Consider the following 18251-nt stretch of genomic DNA (forward strand, 5'->3'; position numbering starts at 1 on the left):
TTGTACATGTGTTTTGATTTGCATGTGCATAATTCCTTGTGTTCTTTTGCATCTTTTTTCGCGCGTGTGTATATATAGACCATTTTGTGCACAGAGGAGAAGAAATGCAGTTTGTGTGTTTGGGTTGAAGTGCACCCAGTGTGTGTCTTTTAAATCATATTGCTTTCAGTGAACTCCAAATTGTGAATTATGCTATGGTTGAGTTACAGTAATTGACTTTGTGCATATATGAGACTTTGTGTGTCTTGAGAATTTGCATTAGTTTTCATAGTCGTATTCCCTTATTCTCACACATCCATCTCCCTTTTACTTTAAACCCTCAATTCCAGCCTCTCACCTCGTCTTCTTATCCCAGATGTGACCCACATGTTGTGATGCAGTGCAGAGGGTAGAGGATTTGTCTGAGTGCTGCTCTTCTTCTTTCCTCATCAGCATCCCTCTCTTGCCACCTTCTCCCCCTCTTTCTCCCCTCCAGTGGCGAGTGCTGTAATTGATATGCCACCGGCAATAAATCAGCACAGCTCTAGGGCTGAGGAGTGACCATTATCTAAACGGACAGGTTTATCTGCTTTGGAGAAGAGGGAGAGTTGATCCAGCTCCGCTCACAAGAGTCACCAACAGCTGACCAGCCTCTGAAATGTCCTCACAAACGTACATGAGAACACACCACCGCCTGATCTCTTCTCAGGATTTCCGCCACTCTTTAGCCAAATAAGCAAAATATAGTATGGCTGAAGGATCCCTCCTTTCTAAGTTTTTCCTCCTCTGTTATGTCTTCTCCCTCCTTTTCAATCCCTTATTTCAATTCCCATTGCCCATAGGGACACAGTACAGTCCTGTCAATTGATATATATATCAAATCCAATCAACTTGGCCGCTTAAAGCCCGTCCTCTCTAATGCTTTTCCCTGATGTGATAACGGCCCCGGCTCCCCCAATATGGTGGCTGCCCATTCCCAAAGCCACAGACACGCTCCAGCCAAAAATGATTGACGTGTTTTTCCTTGATGGTGCCAGATATGGCTCACAACCTTGTTTCAGCAGTCTTCCCACCATTTCACTTTAGCTCTGGAGGAAATTGAAATTGAAGAGGGTTTAGAGGGATACGGAGGTATAGAGAAAATGGAGGAATTTAAGAAAAAAAGAAGAACGTATATAAGAAGCTAAGTGATTGCCTATGTCCTCAACAGTTGGGCATTTCTGCCATGTCGGGGTGGAAGTGGAGGGATTGAGAAAGAGGTAGTTGGGGGCCCATTTGTGAAGACATTACTTCACTAATGTGTGTTGTGATGTCATTGTCTTATTACCGGGATAGATAACAAGCAGCCAGAGACCCCCAGATGCAATTTGTTGTGCGATTCACACTTACATCAAGCCGTGGCTGGCCTAAATGAAAAGGAATTACTGTAGGGACGTTTTTTATTTTTTTCACAGTCTCATTCGTTCTTTATCAGGCTCTCTCATTTGGCCGCTCCCTCATTCTACTTCCCTCACTTGGAAATGACAAAGGCAAATGAGGCAGCCGGCCTGCCGACGTGCCACCGCGCTTTAAATTGGCATCTGCTCTTGTCACGCAGCGCGACTGTACCGTTGAGCAAGAAATTAGTTTTTTTTTATAGGCTGGCTCGTCACTTTATTGCGGCTGCTTATGTCGAAGGGGCCGCTGTCTGCTTCGAGTCGTTTTAATCTCACAGAGTGGCGAGTGAGGGTATATCTGATAACTGCCGCTCAGGCCCTTCTGTCTGCAGTTACCACATTGAGGTAGCTCAATCCCCGGGGCTCCCCTGGTGTTTGATTCAAGCGCAGGAAGAGCTCTGATTAACTTAAAATGCAGCAGAAGTGCTGCCTTTTGTTTGGCTCCCTCTCTCTATGTCTTTCTCTCCGTGCAGTTTCTCCTCTCCTTCTTTGTCTTTTCTTTTTTCTTGCTTTGCTCCTCTTACTCATCTTGCTTTTTTTCTCTCTCCTATACGTCTTGTCCCGGCCTTTCATTTGTGGAAATTGGATGACACCACCTCTCCCTGAACCTTGCCAGCTTTGTCTCAGCTGAGCTATGGTTTGCTATTCCATGAACATCGCCACTACTATTTCTCTTCTCTCCTGCTCACTCTCTCTCTCTTTCATTTCTCTCTCACACACTATTTGCAGCAGCAGCGGCGACTAAAATTGATGTGCAATTTAATGACTCCTCTTACTGAGGTGTTTAATTCTTTCAATACTTCCAAAAGGGCATTTTTCTCCTTCAGTGTTTCCTCTCTCTCTCTCTCTCTCTCACACTCACACTCACACACACACACACACACACACACACACACACACACACACACACATACTACCTGCCTGATAGCTGTATAAAACAAAAATGGGTTTTAAAACAGCCACCCATTCACCCCTCAGTGCTTGGTAAACTGACCACACTGGCTGACCTGTATGCTTGGTGATTGATAGACGGAGAGCCTTGCTCCTGTGGCTCACCGCATGGAGAGCAGGAGGCACAAACCAAGATAACGAGAAAACAAAAGGAAAACCCCACATTGCTCTTTGCCTTTCCCCTCTTTTTTTTGATTTTCCTCTATCTCTATCTTATGTTTTTACCTCCTTTATCTCACCCCCCTCCCTTCTTACCCTCCTCATCTCTCTATAGTGTCTCATCTTTTCTGATTTGGCGTGGTCATAAACAGCCCTTCTTGCAGACACATTGATCGTCAAGGTGAAATTGAAGCATGGGGTCCATGGGAGAGTTGTGTCCTGTTTTGCATAATCAGCGTTTACTGGAGAACTGATGTCCCAGTATTGCAGGAACATGATTGGCCTGTCAAGCAGCAGCACAGGCCCGGCAAACCCTGCTCCTCATCATCATTGTATTGCCGTTGGAGGACGCCCAAAGGAGCAAATACTCTCCCTTTTGACTCCCCCTTTTCTCCTCCTCCCTGTCCTTTTACACGTAAAAAAACCTCCATCCTATAAATTATTTCACTCCTGCCCTTTATTATACTGCCTCCATTGTCTGCATCCCAGGTTGCCAAGAGATACCAGCTGTGGGGTATCAGTTTGTGCTGTGCGAAATATATTTGTGTATTCAGGAGAAGCTCGTAAATGAAAGCAGACCTAAGTAAATGTGTATTTGCCAAGACCCCGCTCTTCGTTTATCAGAATTAGCTGGTATGAGAGGAAAACGACAGCAGTGAGGAAGGAAGTTGGGCCATATGCACTGAAATGTGGGCAGTGTTGGGCTACGTTAAAGGTCCCATGGCATGAAAAATTCACTTTGAGTTTTTTTTTTACATTAATATGAGTTCCCCCAGCCTGGGTATCCTACTCTGCCTTTGAGATAAAGTAAGCTCAGATGGGCCAATCTGGAATCTTCCCTATATGTCGTCATAAGGGGAAAGGTTACCTACCTACTTGCCTTTTTGATGCAGTACAATTGTCTGTCTGAACTGAATAGCAAGAGACTGGCATGTTTTGAGTATACGGACTGTGATTGACGTTTGAAGAGACCGGGCAGGATTGGCTGTGGACGAGTGTTGTGTTATTTGGGGACCTTTTTCAAAAAGAAGAATCATGCAGAATTTTCAGCATACATCTCAGTCAAGGGAGTTTTATATTTATCTCTGCTTAAGTTCTATTTGTCCTGATGTATAGTATGTTGTGTGATCGTAGCTCCCTGAGGGAAGGCAGTGTGTGCTGCGACCTGCTGTACTGCCATGGGAGCCTGATGCCTGGATACAGTTGCCAGAACTGCAGGCGTAATTACAATAAGGGGTTACTGTATATAGTGTGTTGATACCATTGAAACCATGGCAGGAAAGCCTTCGAGCAAACTTGGCTATAAATTGCTTGCTGTCAATTTAACCGTGCCCACTGGCACCTTTTCAAACGCATGCCTCCTCCAAAGCCACCATGGCAAAGTTAAAAGTTATGAAATATTAAAGAGTTCAATGTTGTGAGTCTATAACTCATTCCAGCAAGACTCCCGTTATGTATACAGAGCCTTTTAATAATCGGCCCATGCCTCCCCCTGCTATCTTCACTCATAATTAAATGCAGACACCCATTTGCCTTCCAGACTTGATTTGATATTATTTATTTATCACTGGGGCAAATGTCAGCTTGACTTTTTTCTTCTAATTTTGGCTGTGCAATTTGTGTCTCTGCCTGCTTGATGCATAATCAATAGGAAATGTTCTCATACGCTCACTGTTTTCTTTTTTTCTTTCTGCCTTCCAGGGCTCCCACCTCGTGCCTCTGTGGATGATGTTCCTGATGATGACTTGCAACACTAAGAACAGGACAGCGAATTAGGAGTTTTGTTGCCCCTCCCTTTATCCTTCTCTCTCTCTCCCTCAAAACTGTCCTCCCTTATTCCTTGACAGAAGAGCATAAAACAAAAGAAAATTCTGACTTGGGTCTTGGTACCAGAGCTTGTACTCCTCCTCCTTCTCCTCCTCTCTTTTTCCTTCTCCAACCCCCTAAGCCTTGCCTCTAGACGGCCCAGATATGTTCCCCCTAGCTCGGTCAGCGGCTTCCCCTGGCCAGGGGAACTTGTTTCTCCTCTTGGGGCTTTTGCTTATCATGAGCTCATCCTTCTCTGGAGGCCGACCCCCGCCCTTCAAACGATTTGCCCCTACTGAGTGGGGGCTTACGCATCTGGCCATCCACAACAAAACTGGAGAAGTCTACGTGGGAGCTGTCAACTGGATTTTCAAGCTGTCTAGCAACCTGACCAAACTACGCAGCCACATGACTGGCCCAGTGGTGGACAATGAGAAGTGCTACCCTCCGCCCAGTGTCCAGTCCTGTCCTCATGACCTGGCCCAGACCCCCAATGTGAACAAGCTTCTTCTCATAGACTACGCACAGAACCGCCTCATTGCCTGTGGCAGCACCTCGCAGGGGATCTGCCAGTTCCTACGTCTGGATGACCTCTTTAAGCTTGGCGAGCCCCACCACCGCAAGGAACACTACCTTTCCAGTATGGCAGAGTCGGGCACCATGTCCGGGGTCATCATAAGCTCCCCCCACAGTCTGACCAGCAAGCTTTTCATCGGAACCCCCATCGATGGCAAGTCTGAGTACTTCCCCACATTGTCCAGCCGCAAGCTGATGGAGAATGAAGAAAATGCAGACATGTTCAGCTTTGTCTATCAGGATGAGTTTGTCTCCTCTCAGCTGAAGATTCCCTCTGACACTTTGTCCAAGTTCCCTGCTTTCGACATCTATTATGTATACAGCTTCAGCAGCGAGCAGTTTGTCTATTATCTAACAATGCAGCTGGATACCCAATTGACTTCACCTGATGCCAGTGGAGAGCAGTTCTTCACCTCGAAAATTGTCCGCCTCTGCGTGGACGACCCCAAGTTTTACTCCTACGTCGAGTTCCCCATTGGCTGCACCAAAGATGGGGTAGAGTACCGCCTGGTGCAGGATGCCTTCTTGGCTCGTCCAGGCCGGCAGCTGGCCAACTCTCTGGGGATCTCCGAGAATGAAGACATCCTCTTCACAGTCTTCTCTCAGGGTCAGAAGAATCGGGCCAAACCACCCAAAGAGTCAGCATTGTGCCTGTTCACCCTTAGGAGGATAAAAGAGAAGATCAAAGAAAGAATTCAGTCCTGCTACAAGGGATATGGGAAACTCTCCTTACCCTGGCTGCTCAACAAGGAGCTCGCCTGCATCAACTCGGTAAGCTCAAATCTGCTCTTTTTTGCTTTTTGAGTTCTCTAGAGTACTTACTTTCTTTACTGCCTTTTTCCTTATAGTGAATCCCTTTACTTATCAAGGCACAAATATTGTGTTCCGAAGGTAAAATGTTGACATCGATGTAGACTGCATTAGCATTAGCGTTAGTTGGCTCTTTAGGAACCAGTGTAATAGAAAAGTATGACACCACTGCTTTTGGCAAACGTGCAGTACCTTTTCTTAAAAAAAGGCACTGAAGACAGGCCTGCACTGGTTAATATAGTATCAACACCTCTTACTTCTTTCTCCTGCTATCTTCTATTTCACATTTTTTCTGCTCATTTTCCCTCTCCCCACAACCGCTTTGATTTAGTCAGACAGGGGACATCATTAGCCCAGTCCTCTGGATTTGTGAAATGTCACTCAAGAGTAGCTCTCGCACACGCACACACACACACACATACACACAGTATGGTTCAGTGCTCTGCAGTGTGAGATCCTGAGGGATAGTATGAGCTAGTCTTGGTTTTTACTAACTGATCCACGATGCATGGCCCTGCATACGTTACCGAGGATCCCGCTCACACAGACACACACGCATGCACAAACACTGGAGACCTTAAGGAACTCCACAACAGCACACACTCTATTGCGAACATATGTATACCTGCGAACATCCTTTTATTTTCTCAGACTTTTTTGGGGGGGACTACGCACGACAGTAAGCATTGTAATGCACTGTGTTACCTTTATTTGTTTTTATTTTTTATTTTTTGTGGGGGCATTTGTAGGCCTTTATTATGACAGGACAGCTTAGACATGAAAGGAGAGAGATAAGGGAATGACATGCAGCAAATGGCTGAAGGTCGGAGTTGAACCTGCAGCCGCTGCGTCTGTGAGCTGCCCAGGCACCCAGTGTTACCTAATTTACAGAAATCTATGCATTTACCTGTTATTGCTGACAATTTAATAAACAAAAATGTAGGGCTGTCCTCGACTAAAGAAATTCTTAGTCGACTAACACTCAGAATGTATCACCAGTTAAACATCCTCTCAAAAAGCTCTTGTCCCATGTAAGCTGTCTGCAACGATGATGTAATAGCCTCATAGATAAGCTGATTGGCTGACCCCACAACAGCAGCAAGGCTTGGGGGGGGATCAGCCTCAGGTTAATGACGTCTGCCACGTTGCCCCTAAGCAGTGACCTAATGTCAGCTGCCCACCACTGACCTTAACCCCAGTCAGTGATCTGAGCGACCTTATATCTGACCTATGATGCCTGATATCATTTTTCAGTGTGGGAGCTGGTGCTGTGCAACATGACTAAACATAACAAGCAACACAGACAAGGCTGAATCAGACGGCAGAAGTGAGATAGCAAAAGAAGTTGAGAGTTGTACTAGCCAGCCAATAGAAGCCATTCTTCCACTATTTGCTACTAGTGGCATTAGTTGGACTATAAGTAAAGGACTAACCTACGGAACTAATTCTTAGTCATCTCCCTATCCTTATTTCTCCAGCTGATCTAGGTATATAAACTGCCAATCTCCTGATCCATAGCTCTATAAGCTACTGGTGTTTGGCACTGAACCCCACCCAGATTTTCCAAGCTACTCAAGGAATTCAAACGCGTTTCTCTAACCTCTAGGCTACAAAGTCTCAATTGCATTCGACTGCAGTGTGGGAAAGGCTGTGTGATGTGGGGGTGGAGGGCGAATACGTTTAGGTTGACCCTGCCATGGAGCAGTGAAGAGGGCAAGGCGGGAGGGGGCCAGGGGCTGGACAGCTGTTAGCCACACAGCCATGATGGATGGCCAGGCTGTCTGTCATCTCCCTGTGTTGGGTTCATATTTGTAGCCGTCATCAGGGTGATGTGTTTATGGGTACGGTGAGATGGTGGCTGTTTTTCTGTAAACACAAATGTTTGGGGATTTTAGAAGCAGCTCTGTTATTAAAAAGATGTGGACGCCCACACATATACACCATTCATCACTACAGCCCTGTTACCTGGCTATATTTGTCTGCTGTGTGTATGTGCGCCCATGTGTTTGTGTGTCTCTGTTTTGTCCCTGAGCTTTATTAGTGAACCCCTGACCTTCTCCCCGGTTGGAGAGTGGATCAATACAAACCATTTCCACACAGGGGGAGAGAGAGAGCGAGAGAGACAAGAGAGAGGTGAGCATAAGAAAAGATAAAAGAGTTTCAGGAGGTAAATGAGAAAGATGGCAGGTGGAACCAGACAGAGGGACTGGAGAAGAAGGTGCAGGACGTGGGCAGGCGTAAAAAATAGAGGACACAAGGGAGTCAGAGAGAGAGTTAGAGTTAGACGCCAAAGCAGGGCACAGGAGAGAGGAAGATAATTTGAAGGATGGTGTTGAGGAGATGAGAGAGACAGAGAGAGAGAGAGAGAGAGAGAGAGAGAGAGAGAGAGAGAGAGAGAGAGAGAGAGAGAGAGAGAGAGAGAGAGTGTGAAAATTAACAAAGCGAGCCACAGAAGATGCTTGAAGGAAAAAGGGAAGGGATTGAGAAAGAAAGCACAAAAAGGAACAGCATGTCAATTCCCCCCAAATCCCCCAGCCACCTGAAACCCAACCCAGATCAGGTCCGAACCAGACAGGGACAGACAACACAGACCCATACACACAGACAGACACAGTTGTTTGTTTCTTTTTTTAATGATGAACGTTAGAATTTTGATTTGACGGAAAAGATCATCTCTAGAACTTGATTTGAATCAAATGTCAAAACATCTTCAAACATGTTTTTGAATCTGATATTCAACAGTTTTTCTGTGTGATTTCATATTTTTGAGACTCGACAAAAGCAGCCAGATTCCAATCGGTGTAAAAAAAGTGCTCATAACTACACATGACCCTAGCTAGCAAGGCAGGGATTTAAAGAAGAATGGGGATTTTACTGAGAGAGGAATAAACGGATAAAATGGCATGAAGGGAGAGACGGAGAGAACAAAAACTTGCCAAGGGGAGAGCAGTGAGCCTTTTACAGCCAGGGTGTGCTTGAAGGAGAGGCAGTGATTCACCGACGGAGAGAAGAGGAGGACGAGAGGAAAAGTGATAGCCCCAGAAATCTTTTCGCCACCACTGCCAAGAACAGCGGGAGAAAAGGGCGGATGACAGAACGAGGGGAAATAGAGGGAGGAGAGGAGAGGTTGATTGACCGCTGACTGCTGCACAAATAATATCGGTGTCCGTCACCTGGCCAGCACACTGTCCTCCTCAGCGGCACAGCTCTCGGTCATGTCGTGTGTGTGAGTGTGTGTGTGTGTGTGTGTTGTAGCTGATCTGACAGGGTGTGTATATCTAGGTGTAGGTGGTATAATAAGGAGGATTCAGGAACACAACAAAACTCTTTTGGTGTTTAAATATCACAGAATTTATAGGTGTCCTGCAGTTGGAGGACGTCAGGGGATCTTTTTCCTTAGGGGTCACTTTGCAGATATATTTTGTTACTCACATTAAATGGTGATTTCCAGCAGTTTTTTCTCCACAGCCTCGCCAAACATTCAACTAGCCAGCTGTTACCTTTTCCGTTAGTAGGAAACACTTATTTAGTTACAGAAAGTCATAGAAAAGTCATAGAGTTTAACACTGTGGTCATATTAGCCTGAGCACACTACACAACACTTATTGGTAGAGATGTCCCATGACAGTCTGAAATATTTGCTGATCAAGGCACTTTCTAATTGCTTAGCATTTTTTGGTATGCCTTTCACATTCTGTTGTTGGTCAAAGCCGCATTTTAAATTGCTTATTTAGTTGCTGAATATGAAGACAGGCTGTCCAAATCCTGCCCACTCCTTCCTGCGACAATCATTTTCAATAACATACCTTTTCCCATGGAAACAGACTGTATTTTGTTAATACAGGGCAATTAAGCTGTTAAATATAAACTCTTTGGCTTTACTAATTGTAGGCTATATAAGCTTACTTTAACTAATAAGGATGTTAATAATTAATTTAAGTTAATTTATTTAACCGTTAAAGTGACTGGACTAAACTGAACTGAACCGTTTACCGTAGTTTGTTACTTAGTTGAACAGTTAAAAATAATTTTAATTAAAACAATTACCAAAAGTTTGTTGCATGGTCACCCGGACACACGAGCAGTTGCAGGAAAGTGGTCGGATGTTAGGGCGGCTTAATTAGGGAAAAAATCCTAATCACGATTAATTCGTGATTATCGAAAATCAATATTGAAGCATTGAATATTTAACACGATTACTCATTGACTCTATTTGAATTATTGCATGAACTTAAAAAACAGTGAAAAGACAGTTAAAACAGTTTAACAAATTATGCGTGAAAACACCTTGAACTGTGAAATTTCCCTTAATACTTTCCCCGTTTCTAACTTTTCCCCATTCAGAATACGTGACAAAATAAGTTTATTTGCAAAACATCATGTGCAAAATAATAGTTTTTCTTGATAACGTTGTTTATGTGATCGTAATTGCAATTAAAATGTGATTAAATGCAGCGCCCTACTGCATGCGTCCACAACAACGCACGCAACACGGTGGCTCCGCGACTGGTACGAGTCCGAGAGTATCTCCGGCGGCTGAACTGGGGCTCAGTTGTTTGCTTGTCGGTCTTTTCTACCCACTGCAGCTTTAACTAATCATCTAGAAAAATAGAAATATTGGTTGAGTTTAGGGAAAAACAAAGAAAAAAACCAACTTGTTTTGGACATTTCTTTTCCTCGCTGGAAGCACCATTTGTACTTGCCTCTACATGAGGCTCATATCTGACACGTTACTATTCAAAGTACCAAGCTTTTTCTCCATCACCAGATGGATGGTGAGGTTTTGAACTTTGTCACAAGTCAATGCATCAATCAGTCGAAAATCAATCATAGCAACAACAAAAAACGAGTCAATCTCAAGCATTCATTTTTTTTTTTTTACGCTGCATGGGCCAGCTGTTGCATGACCATAAGTGTCAAAGGTGAGATTAGATGCTAAACCGAAATCGATATTTAAGTGATCACTTGTGTAACGTAGTTATTTCAATTTTTTGTGTGAGTGGGCGCGAGTGGTGCTGTGTTTTTCCTTGCGATAGGTTTTAATGTAGTGTTGGGCGATATGGAGAAAATCAGATATCACGGTATTGTTGACCAAATACCTCGATGTCGATATTGCGACGATATCGTAGGGTTGACTATTGGTGCTTTTACAAAATGTTGGATCAAAGAATTTAAATTCGATAAATAATCACCAGTAACGTGGACATAATGACTATGTGGGTATAGGCCTAGAACAGCTAGAACAGTCTGGTAAGTTCAGAAAAGTACATCACTTTAATGTAACCTTTAAAACCAGGAAATGACAACACTTACCATATTACGATATTACTATATCCAAAATCTAAGACGATATGTAGATATCGATATATCGCCCAGCCCTATTTTAATGTATGGTTTTGGATTGGGTCAAGCATAAAGACTTCATATACTAAACTATTCTGTTCTGTTTCAAACAAACAGAACAAACAGATATTTCTGCTGCTGGAACTTTGAAGTTATCAGTGTACAGGGAGTCCTGTGTGTTTTGTCTAGTCAGCGTAGCTGCTGAGAGGAGCACGGCTATCAGAGTAAGTAACGTCCTGTGGCGAGCTGCACCCTGGAGACTAATTACAGCAGGATAGCAGATGCAAATGTTATGACCCATCCTTTTACCTATGGCTGATAAGAACCCACACTATCGGAGAATATTATACTGACTCACTAAATGGGATGCAATAGAGAACACAATGAGTTCTTTGTTTCTAGGGATCCTGTATTCGCTCTCAGATACAGTTTTCGCTCTGCTGTTAGACGTTCCAACACATATTCTGCACGTCATGAGCCCACCTTAAGCAAACTGAGCAGATTTTCATTACGTCGTTTCAGAAAAGACGAGTGGAATTGGCCAGCTCCTAACCTTATTAAGTCCATCATTATGAATATCATCTAATGAGCGTAACTCACTTGCGGTCTTTGTAAAACACAGTCCTATTTCTGCAAACCTAATCTAAAAGGATGTGCTGGCAAATGCGTTTAAGTAATTAGACCTGATTAATTCAGCCGGAGTTGACGAGCAGAGTTAATTGACAGTCTAAATGAGTTGAGCTAGGAGACCCCGATCAGGTGGGTTGCCTTAAACGTTTCTGGTACTAATGAGTCATGTCAGGGTAATATTTGGCTATTTCATTTGAAAATCGGAATTTGCTCATTTGTATGCAGGATACAATTTTGATTGCGTCGAAGTGGAATGTGTGAGCTAACAATGTCCCACCCGCTCGGTGCTCAAGTGTCGCTCTCATCCCATTATTAAAGGACAATAGAAAACCTTTCGGAAAAGACCCCATGCAGAATGTTTGTGAGCTGCTTAATTCTCTCTCTGACCTCTCTTTCTTTCTCTCTCTCTCTCTCTCTCTCTCTCTCTCTCTCAGGAGTGTTTAGCTCAACAAATCCCCATCTCTAGCACCCCTCTAATGATACTAATTGTCAGTGTAATTATGTATTGATCTGTACTGTGTGTATGGGTGGTGTGTTGCATACATCATTATCAGGAGTAATCAGAGAATGTGGGGCAGGGGTTGTGCCTGTATTGCGCATGCTAATAGTCTTGGCGTGTTTGTTTGTTTTACTTTTTCTTTTAAATGCCCACATATGCTTCCAGCTTTATGGTTTGGTTCCCATGTAAATGAGCCGATGGTACGCACCACGCAGTCAGTAGAGGTCTACTTATCATAATCATCTACCAGTCATACATGAACGAACACCTGCTCTTTTCCACCAACACCCTGGTTCCTATATGGTGTTACATTACATCTCAATGCTGTCAAACAATTAAAATATTTAATCGCGATTAATCACATTCATATATATATATATATATATATATATATATACTTTTTATCTGCTGCTAAATATGTCTTGGATGTTTTATTTTATTTCAAAATTGAATTGGAGGATAAACCCCTTGAGAGGCACCATCTCGTTACAGTAACAAGGAACCATTTGAGTTTCCTAAAATATCTTTTGCTGGGTGAAACCTTTAAATCCGCTGAAGCACTCTTCCACTGCTGGTCACTGAGCATTTCCGTCTGAACATTCGGAGGTTAAGTACTTTGCCTAAGGGCACTTGTCGTGGTTGAGGATGCAGGGAAGAAGTTGTGTTACTCATTCATTTTTCCCCACCCACATTTCCCAGCTGGTGTGGAACTTTGAACTGACGATCGTTTGATCTCAGCCCTCTTTATGTCCGCTTATATTGGCATCCGTTTATTTCCAACAGACTGTATGCTTCTTTGCATGCATTTACGGGTGTAGTTCTTCCTGTACATACTCCATACAGTATATAGTTTTCCTCCTCTGTCTCTAACATTCAGTTGGATTGTGGTCTAAACATGTGGTGACAGATTTTGGAAGCAGCTCTCTGAATAGGTGCCAACTCCTTGAGGTTTCACTGTCTGCCTGGAGTGCACTCAACATAGAAATGACTGCCCTGCAAGCCATGAATATGGAATCTGTGCAGTCATCTCTTTTTCTAAATTATTGATCAGTTTAGGATCCAATAACATATTCTAGAAAACAGCTACAGCATCTTGGAAGGAGACAATTCATACATTTTAAATAGTTTTGACAAAAATAAATTTCTTTCTTTGACAGATTTCTTTTCCTCAAACCCCTCTAGTCTTGAGTTTTAAATCATCAGCCTGTAGCCACACTGTACTTTTCCCTCAAGATGTTTTTAATGCATCATGCATTTTGTCCAACACCTTCGAGACACAACCAGTCAAACGCACTCTGTGTCCATGGCTTTGTGTCCATGGCGCTAGTGACGTCTGTGATGAGCCTTATGAGACTTTTACGTCTTGTTATCATAAACACAGAGGTTGTTTTAGACGTGTGCAAGTGTGTCTGGGAGTTGATTTGTGCTTGTTTTTACATCCATATGCTGTATTTTCAGTGCATGTGATGTACAGTGTTCTCTTGGGGATTGCTGTTTATTGGCACAAAGCAGTGAAGTTAAATGAAAAGTGTTCAAACCATATCATTTTGCATAACTATTCATATCAATAAAACACCAATGTCATTACAGTGATATATATATATATATATATATATATATATATATATATATATATATATATATATATATATATATATATATATATATATATATATATATCCCAGCCATACTTATGTGTGGTGTGTTTTATGGCAGTCTGTGGTTGTTGCCTGTTTTTCAACGGTCACTGAGCCCGGTTGTCAGTGCTGTACATTGAAGACTGTACATCGAAGACGCACGCACGCACGCACGCACGCACGCACGCAGACGTGTGTGTATATTCTTCTTGAAGACACTCCAGCAATGTCACCATGGGTTCAAGGCTCCAGCTGAGCTTTCTGGGTAATTTTTGAGCTCCCCTCTTCCAGAATCCCTAACTCTGCTGGGAGCAAGCCACAATCACACACACGCACACACACACACACACACACACACACACACACACACACACACACACACACACACACACACACACACGTCTTTTAAACGGTAAAAGGCAACTGCATCTGCCAATATACTCTTAGTACTGTGTGGGTGGGGGTGGGTGCGTGCGTGCGGGCCTGTGGGAACACTGAAAACCGTCATCATCTAATATGTAAACAAGGTGGAAAGCTACAGAGGAACGGCTCCTGTTGGTGCCACATCATTTTCGTTTCCTGCTGTCCACTTCTTTCATGTCTCTCCTGTTCACACAGACACACACACAGACGTTATGTTTAAGACTGTAAGAAATGGGTGTTTGTCTGTTTGCTTGACAAGGAGACAGCCTAAGACTAGTGAGGAGAGTGGCGACACACATACTGTACATGCATGCCCGAACGAACACAGGCAACACACACGGATGCATTGCAGGCTTGTCTCTAAACCATGCTGTCAGCATTAATACCAGCCACTTCTGCCCCTCTCTCATATGTCCTTTCCACTCCTTTCCAGCTCTTCATTATATAAAAACATATTTTTTTGTGTCTTTCTTTCTGCACAAACATAGCGCCTGTTAATGCAACGAGCTGCCCAATGAATTCACGTTGCCAAATGAACTAGTGCTTTTCTGTTTGCCGTACATGTTTTCCTTCCACCTTAATAGCCATAATTCATAGCAGTGTGGTCAAACAACAACACCATGCTCCTGGACATTAGCCCGTATTGTATTCTGCTGTTTGCATATGTTTTTCTGAATGTAGGTTACTATTGACAAATTCCACTTGAGGTCGGCGTGCTATGTGCCCAGACATATTTTCTTGACGTAATACGTTAAAGAAATAGCAATCATAGGGGAATGATTATCCAACCATTTCCTCTAGCGCAGGCCAACCAGCACACATCTGTAAATAGTCAGTGTTATTGTGGGCTGAGTTGTGTGGACACGCGTGTTTGGTGCCATATAAATGACTACTTTTCATCGTTTTGCAGTGTGAAGTGGCTGAAGCAGCTCCACCCAGGGGAAACCACAACAGTTGTGCCGGTTAGCCAGCAACATTCGACTAGGTGTTTCTCGAGACCTAGATATTTTATCTGCAGTATCTAAGCTACACATTTCTCTGTGACCATGACTATCAGCTGACAGCTCACATGTGCTGTGTACACACTGTTAGTACAATGCTTCACTCCCATTAACGATCACAGTTTAGGGAGATTCTTTCAGTCTGGGTTGGGGTTGCAAAGGGGTGGACATTTTCCAGTAAATTTCCAGAAACTTTCCATGGAAAGTTTAGCTGGAGAATTATTGGAAATCATGGGAATTTGGATGTAGTCCTTGGGCTCAATGTCACCTTGGGCTTTGAAAACTTGTGATGGGCATTTTTTGCTTTATTTGCTTTGTTTATTTGCTACATTTTATAGCCAAAGCAATTGATTTTTTTGATTGATCAATAATGAAAATAAGCATTGGCCTCATATGTAATGTACAAATGTACAATAATGTTTTAAATTAAAACCTTGGCTATTTGTGAAATAATAGATGAGAAGTCATTAGAATGGTGGTAGGAAAAAAGCATCATTAGCTCGTGTTTTTAGTTTTTACACATTCACTCATACCCTTTTTTTTGTGAGGGGATCTTAAAATGCTCATCATATCCTCATTTTCAGGTTCATAATTGTATTTAGAGGTTGTACCAGAATAGGCTTACAAGGTTTAATTTTCAAAAAACACTATTTTTGGTGTTTTGCAGCTCCTATTTTCACCCTGGGTGTTGAGCTCTCTGTTTTAGCTACAGAGTGAGACATCTCACTTCTGTTCCATCTTTGTTGGGAGTCGCACATGCGCAGTAGCTAGGTCAGCACAACTAGCCAGTCAGAAGCAGAATATGAGGGTGTGCCATGCTAGCAGCTAGGAGAGCATTATAACGGGTTTTATAAAGTGACGAACCTTCATCACGGAAGTAAAGGCTAGACTACAGTAGAGCTTCTTTGGAGCAGTTGGTGAACAGTGTTTTCTGTTGGAGATGGTGAGTCCTTTTGGGGTGGACTTTTTTTTACTTTGTAAACTTATAACATGAAACAACAAACACACAAAAGAGAGATATATAACACAATAAAGGAAAGGGAAAAAGCCAAAAAGCATAATATGAGCATTTTAAAGGTCCCATGACATGGTGCTCTTTGGATGCTTTTATATAGACCTTAGTGGTCCCCTAATACTGTATCTGAAGTCTCTTTCCCGAAATTCAGCCTTGGTGCAGAATTACAGCCATTAGAGCCAGTCCCACAATGAGCTTTCCTCAGAATGTGCCATTTCTGTGTCTGTAGCTATTGAGGAGGAGAGAGGGAGGGGCAAGGTGGAGAGTGGGGGTGTGGCCTTAACCAACTGCCACTTTAGGTAGGTTTACACCTATCACCATTTCAAGCCAATTTGGGACCATAGGCAGGCTGGGGGAACTCATAATAATGTTAAAAAACCTCATAAAGTGAAATTTTTATGCCATGGGACCTTTAAGAAGAAAAGAACAAGCACCAGTTATCTGCAAATCCACAACTTTCATTCAGTGCCACATGCACCCCTCGAAAATCTAAACGAGAAACCTCCTCTTCTGCATTTGTAAGACCCTGCTGCCAAAGTCAGTGGAAGGTTGTTGGCTTAACTCTTTCATCCCTGACGGAGTTCGGCGTCTTTGAAAACACTGCAGAACGTTAAATACGTTCTCCAGGCAATAACCCTGCAGAGACCACAGGGGCAATATTCTTTCCATACCAAATATCAGCTCCAATTCACATGGGGATCTTTTAGTGCCTTAAATTGCGGAACCAACATAAGAATGTATCCTCCATTAAAAATGCTTTCCAACCTCAAGGGAAATGCCGTTTATTCCGTGCTGATCCATGCTGTTTAAACCTTCTAGACCTACAGGAATGCTATAGCACCTTTACCCTCCAGTGCCCTAGAGAGACTTGTATCAGCAAGTGTGTGTGTGTGTGTGTGTGTGTGTGCGCGCTAGTGTGTGCATTGTGTGTGTAGTGATGTTTTTTAACCCTTATGGACTCTTGGGGCTGCTATATACAGTATTTTCGATAGTGAGTCTTTTCCATAGAAGATGGATTAACCCGTTTAACTTGTTTTCCTTAGGCTCTGACGGTATTGGATTGCTTGTGTGTGTGTGTGTGTGTGTGTGTGTGTGTGTGTGTGTGTGTGTGTGTGTGTGTGTGTGTGTGTGTGTGTGTGTGTGTGTGTGTGTGTGTGTGTGTGTGTGTGTGTGTGTGTGTGTGTGTGTGTGTGTGTGTGTGTGTGTGTGGGGAGGGAGGTTGACTCTAGTCCAGATTGATGGATTTCTTTCTCATGACTATATGGTTTAAAATTGTTGCCCCCAGTTGTATTTCATATTAAGACGACAGGAATTGCTTTGTTGCTTGTAGCCAAATCTGTGTGTACAAGCAGAAAATAACGTGGAGGCTTTGGTTGAATGTGTGACTTGGGGGGCGTGCGTGCGTGCGTGCGTGCGTGCGTGCGTGCGTGCGTGCGTGCGTGCGTGTTTTTGTCGGTATGTGTTGTGGTGTCAGTTGCCTTTGTTCAGAGGAAATAAATTGCCCCCAAGCGATTAGTTGTTACAAAAAAAGATGTTTCAGGTAATGGCTGTGTGTGTTCCTGACACACACACACACACACACACACACACACACACACACACACACACACACACACACACACAGCTTCAAATAAAAATGTCTTATTTTCTTTTTTTTTACTTTGCTTTCACCATGTCACATCACTGTGCAAAGGAACAAAAAAGGAGAGCAAGATGGAGCAAGCTCTTTGTTGACTCCCATTTAATAGTCTTACCACCCTGCACACACACTCTACACTCTTTGGAGAACATAATGCAGGTCAAAGAGGTGTGCTCAGGACAGAAGAAAGAGTAGCAACTAAGTGAGAGATGGAGGCAGAGGGTGACTTGCCGAGGAGGGATGGATGAAGAGAGAGATGCAAAGCGATTAGGCGAGAAGGGATGGATGGACGCAGGTAGAAGAGGACAGGGAGGGGATATTGATGTTTGCTTAGTTACTGTATCAGC

The 18251-nt window shown here is 43.3% G+C and overlaps 1 protein-coding gene across 5 annotated transcripts in view; it reads left to right on the forward strand.

The window, feature by feature from the left end:
* Nucleotides 1-18251, forward strand: part of plxna1b (plexin A1b) — a 204921-nt gene that overhangs the window by 38541 nt on the left and 148129 nt on the right. For all 5 annotated transcript variants that reach the window (XM_028575902.1, XM_028575905.1, XM_028575904.1 and 2 more), the window contains exon 2: nucleotides 4227-5678. In XM_028575902.1, coding sequence (XP_028431703.1) covers nucleotides 4497-5678 — 1182 coding nt within the window. In that variant the 5' untranslated portion in view covers nucleotides 4227-4496. The remainder of the gene's footprint in view (nucleotides 1-4226; nucleotides 5679-18251) is intronic.

The sequence above is a fragment of the Perca flavescens genome, chromosome 4 (assembly GCF_004354835.1).
Source record: "Perca flavescens isolate YP-PL-M2 chromosome 4, PFLA_1.0, whole genome shotgun sequence".
NCBI lineage: Eukaryota > Metazoa > Chordata > Actinopteri > Perciformes > Percidae > Perca > Perca flavescens.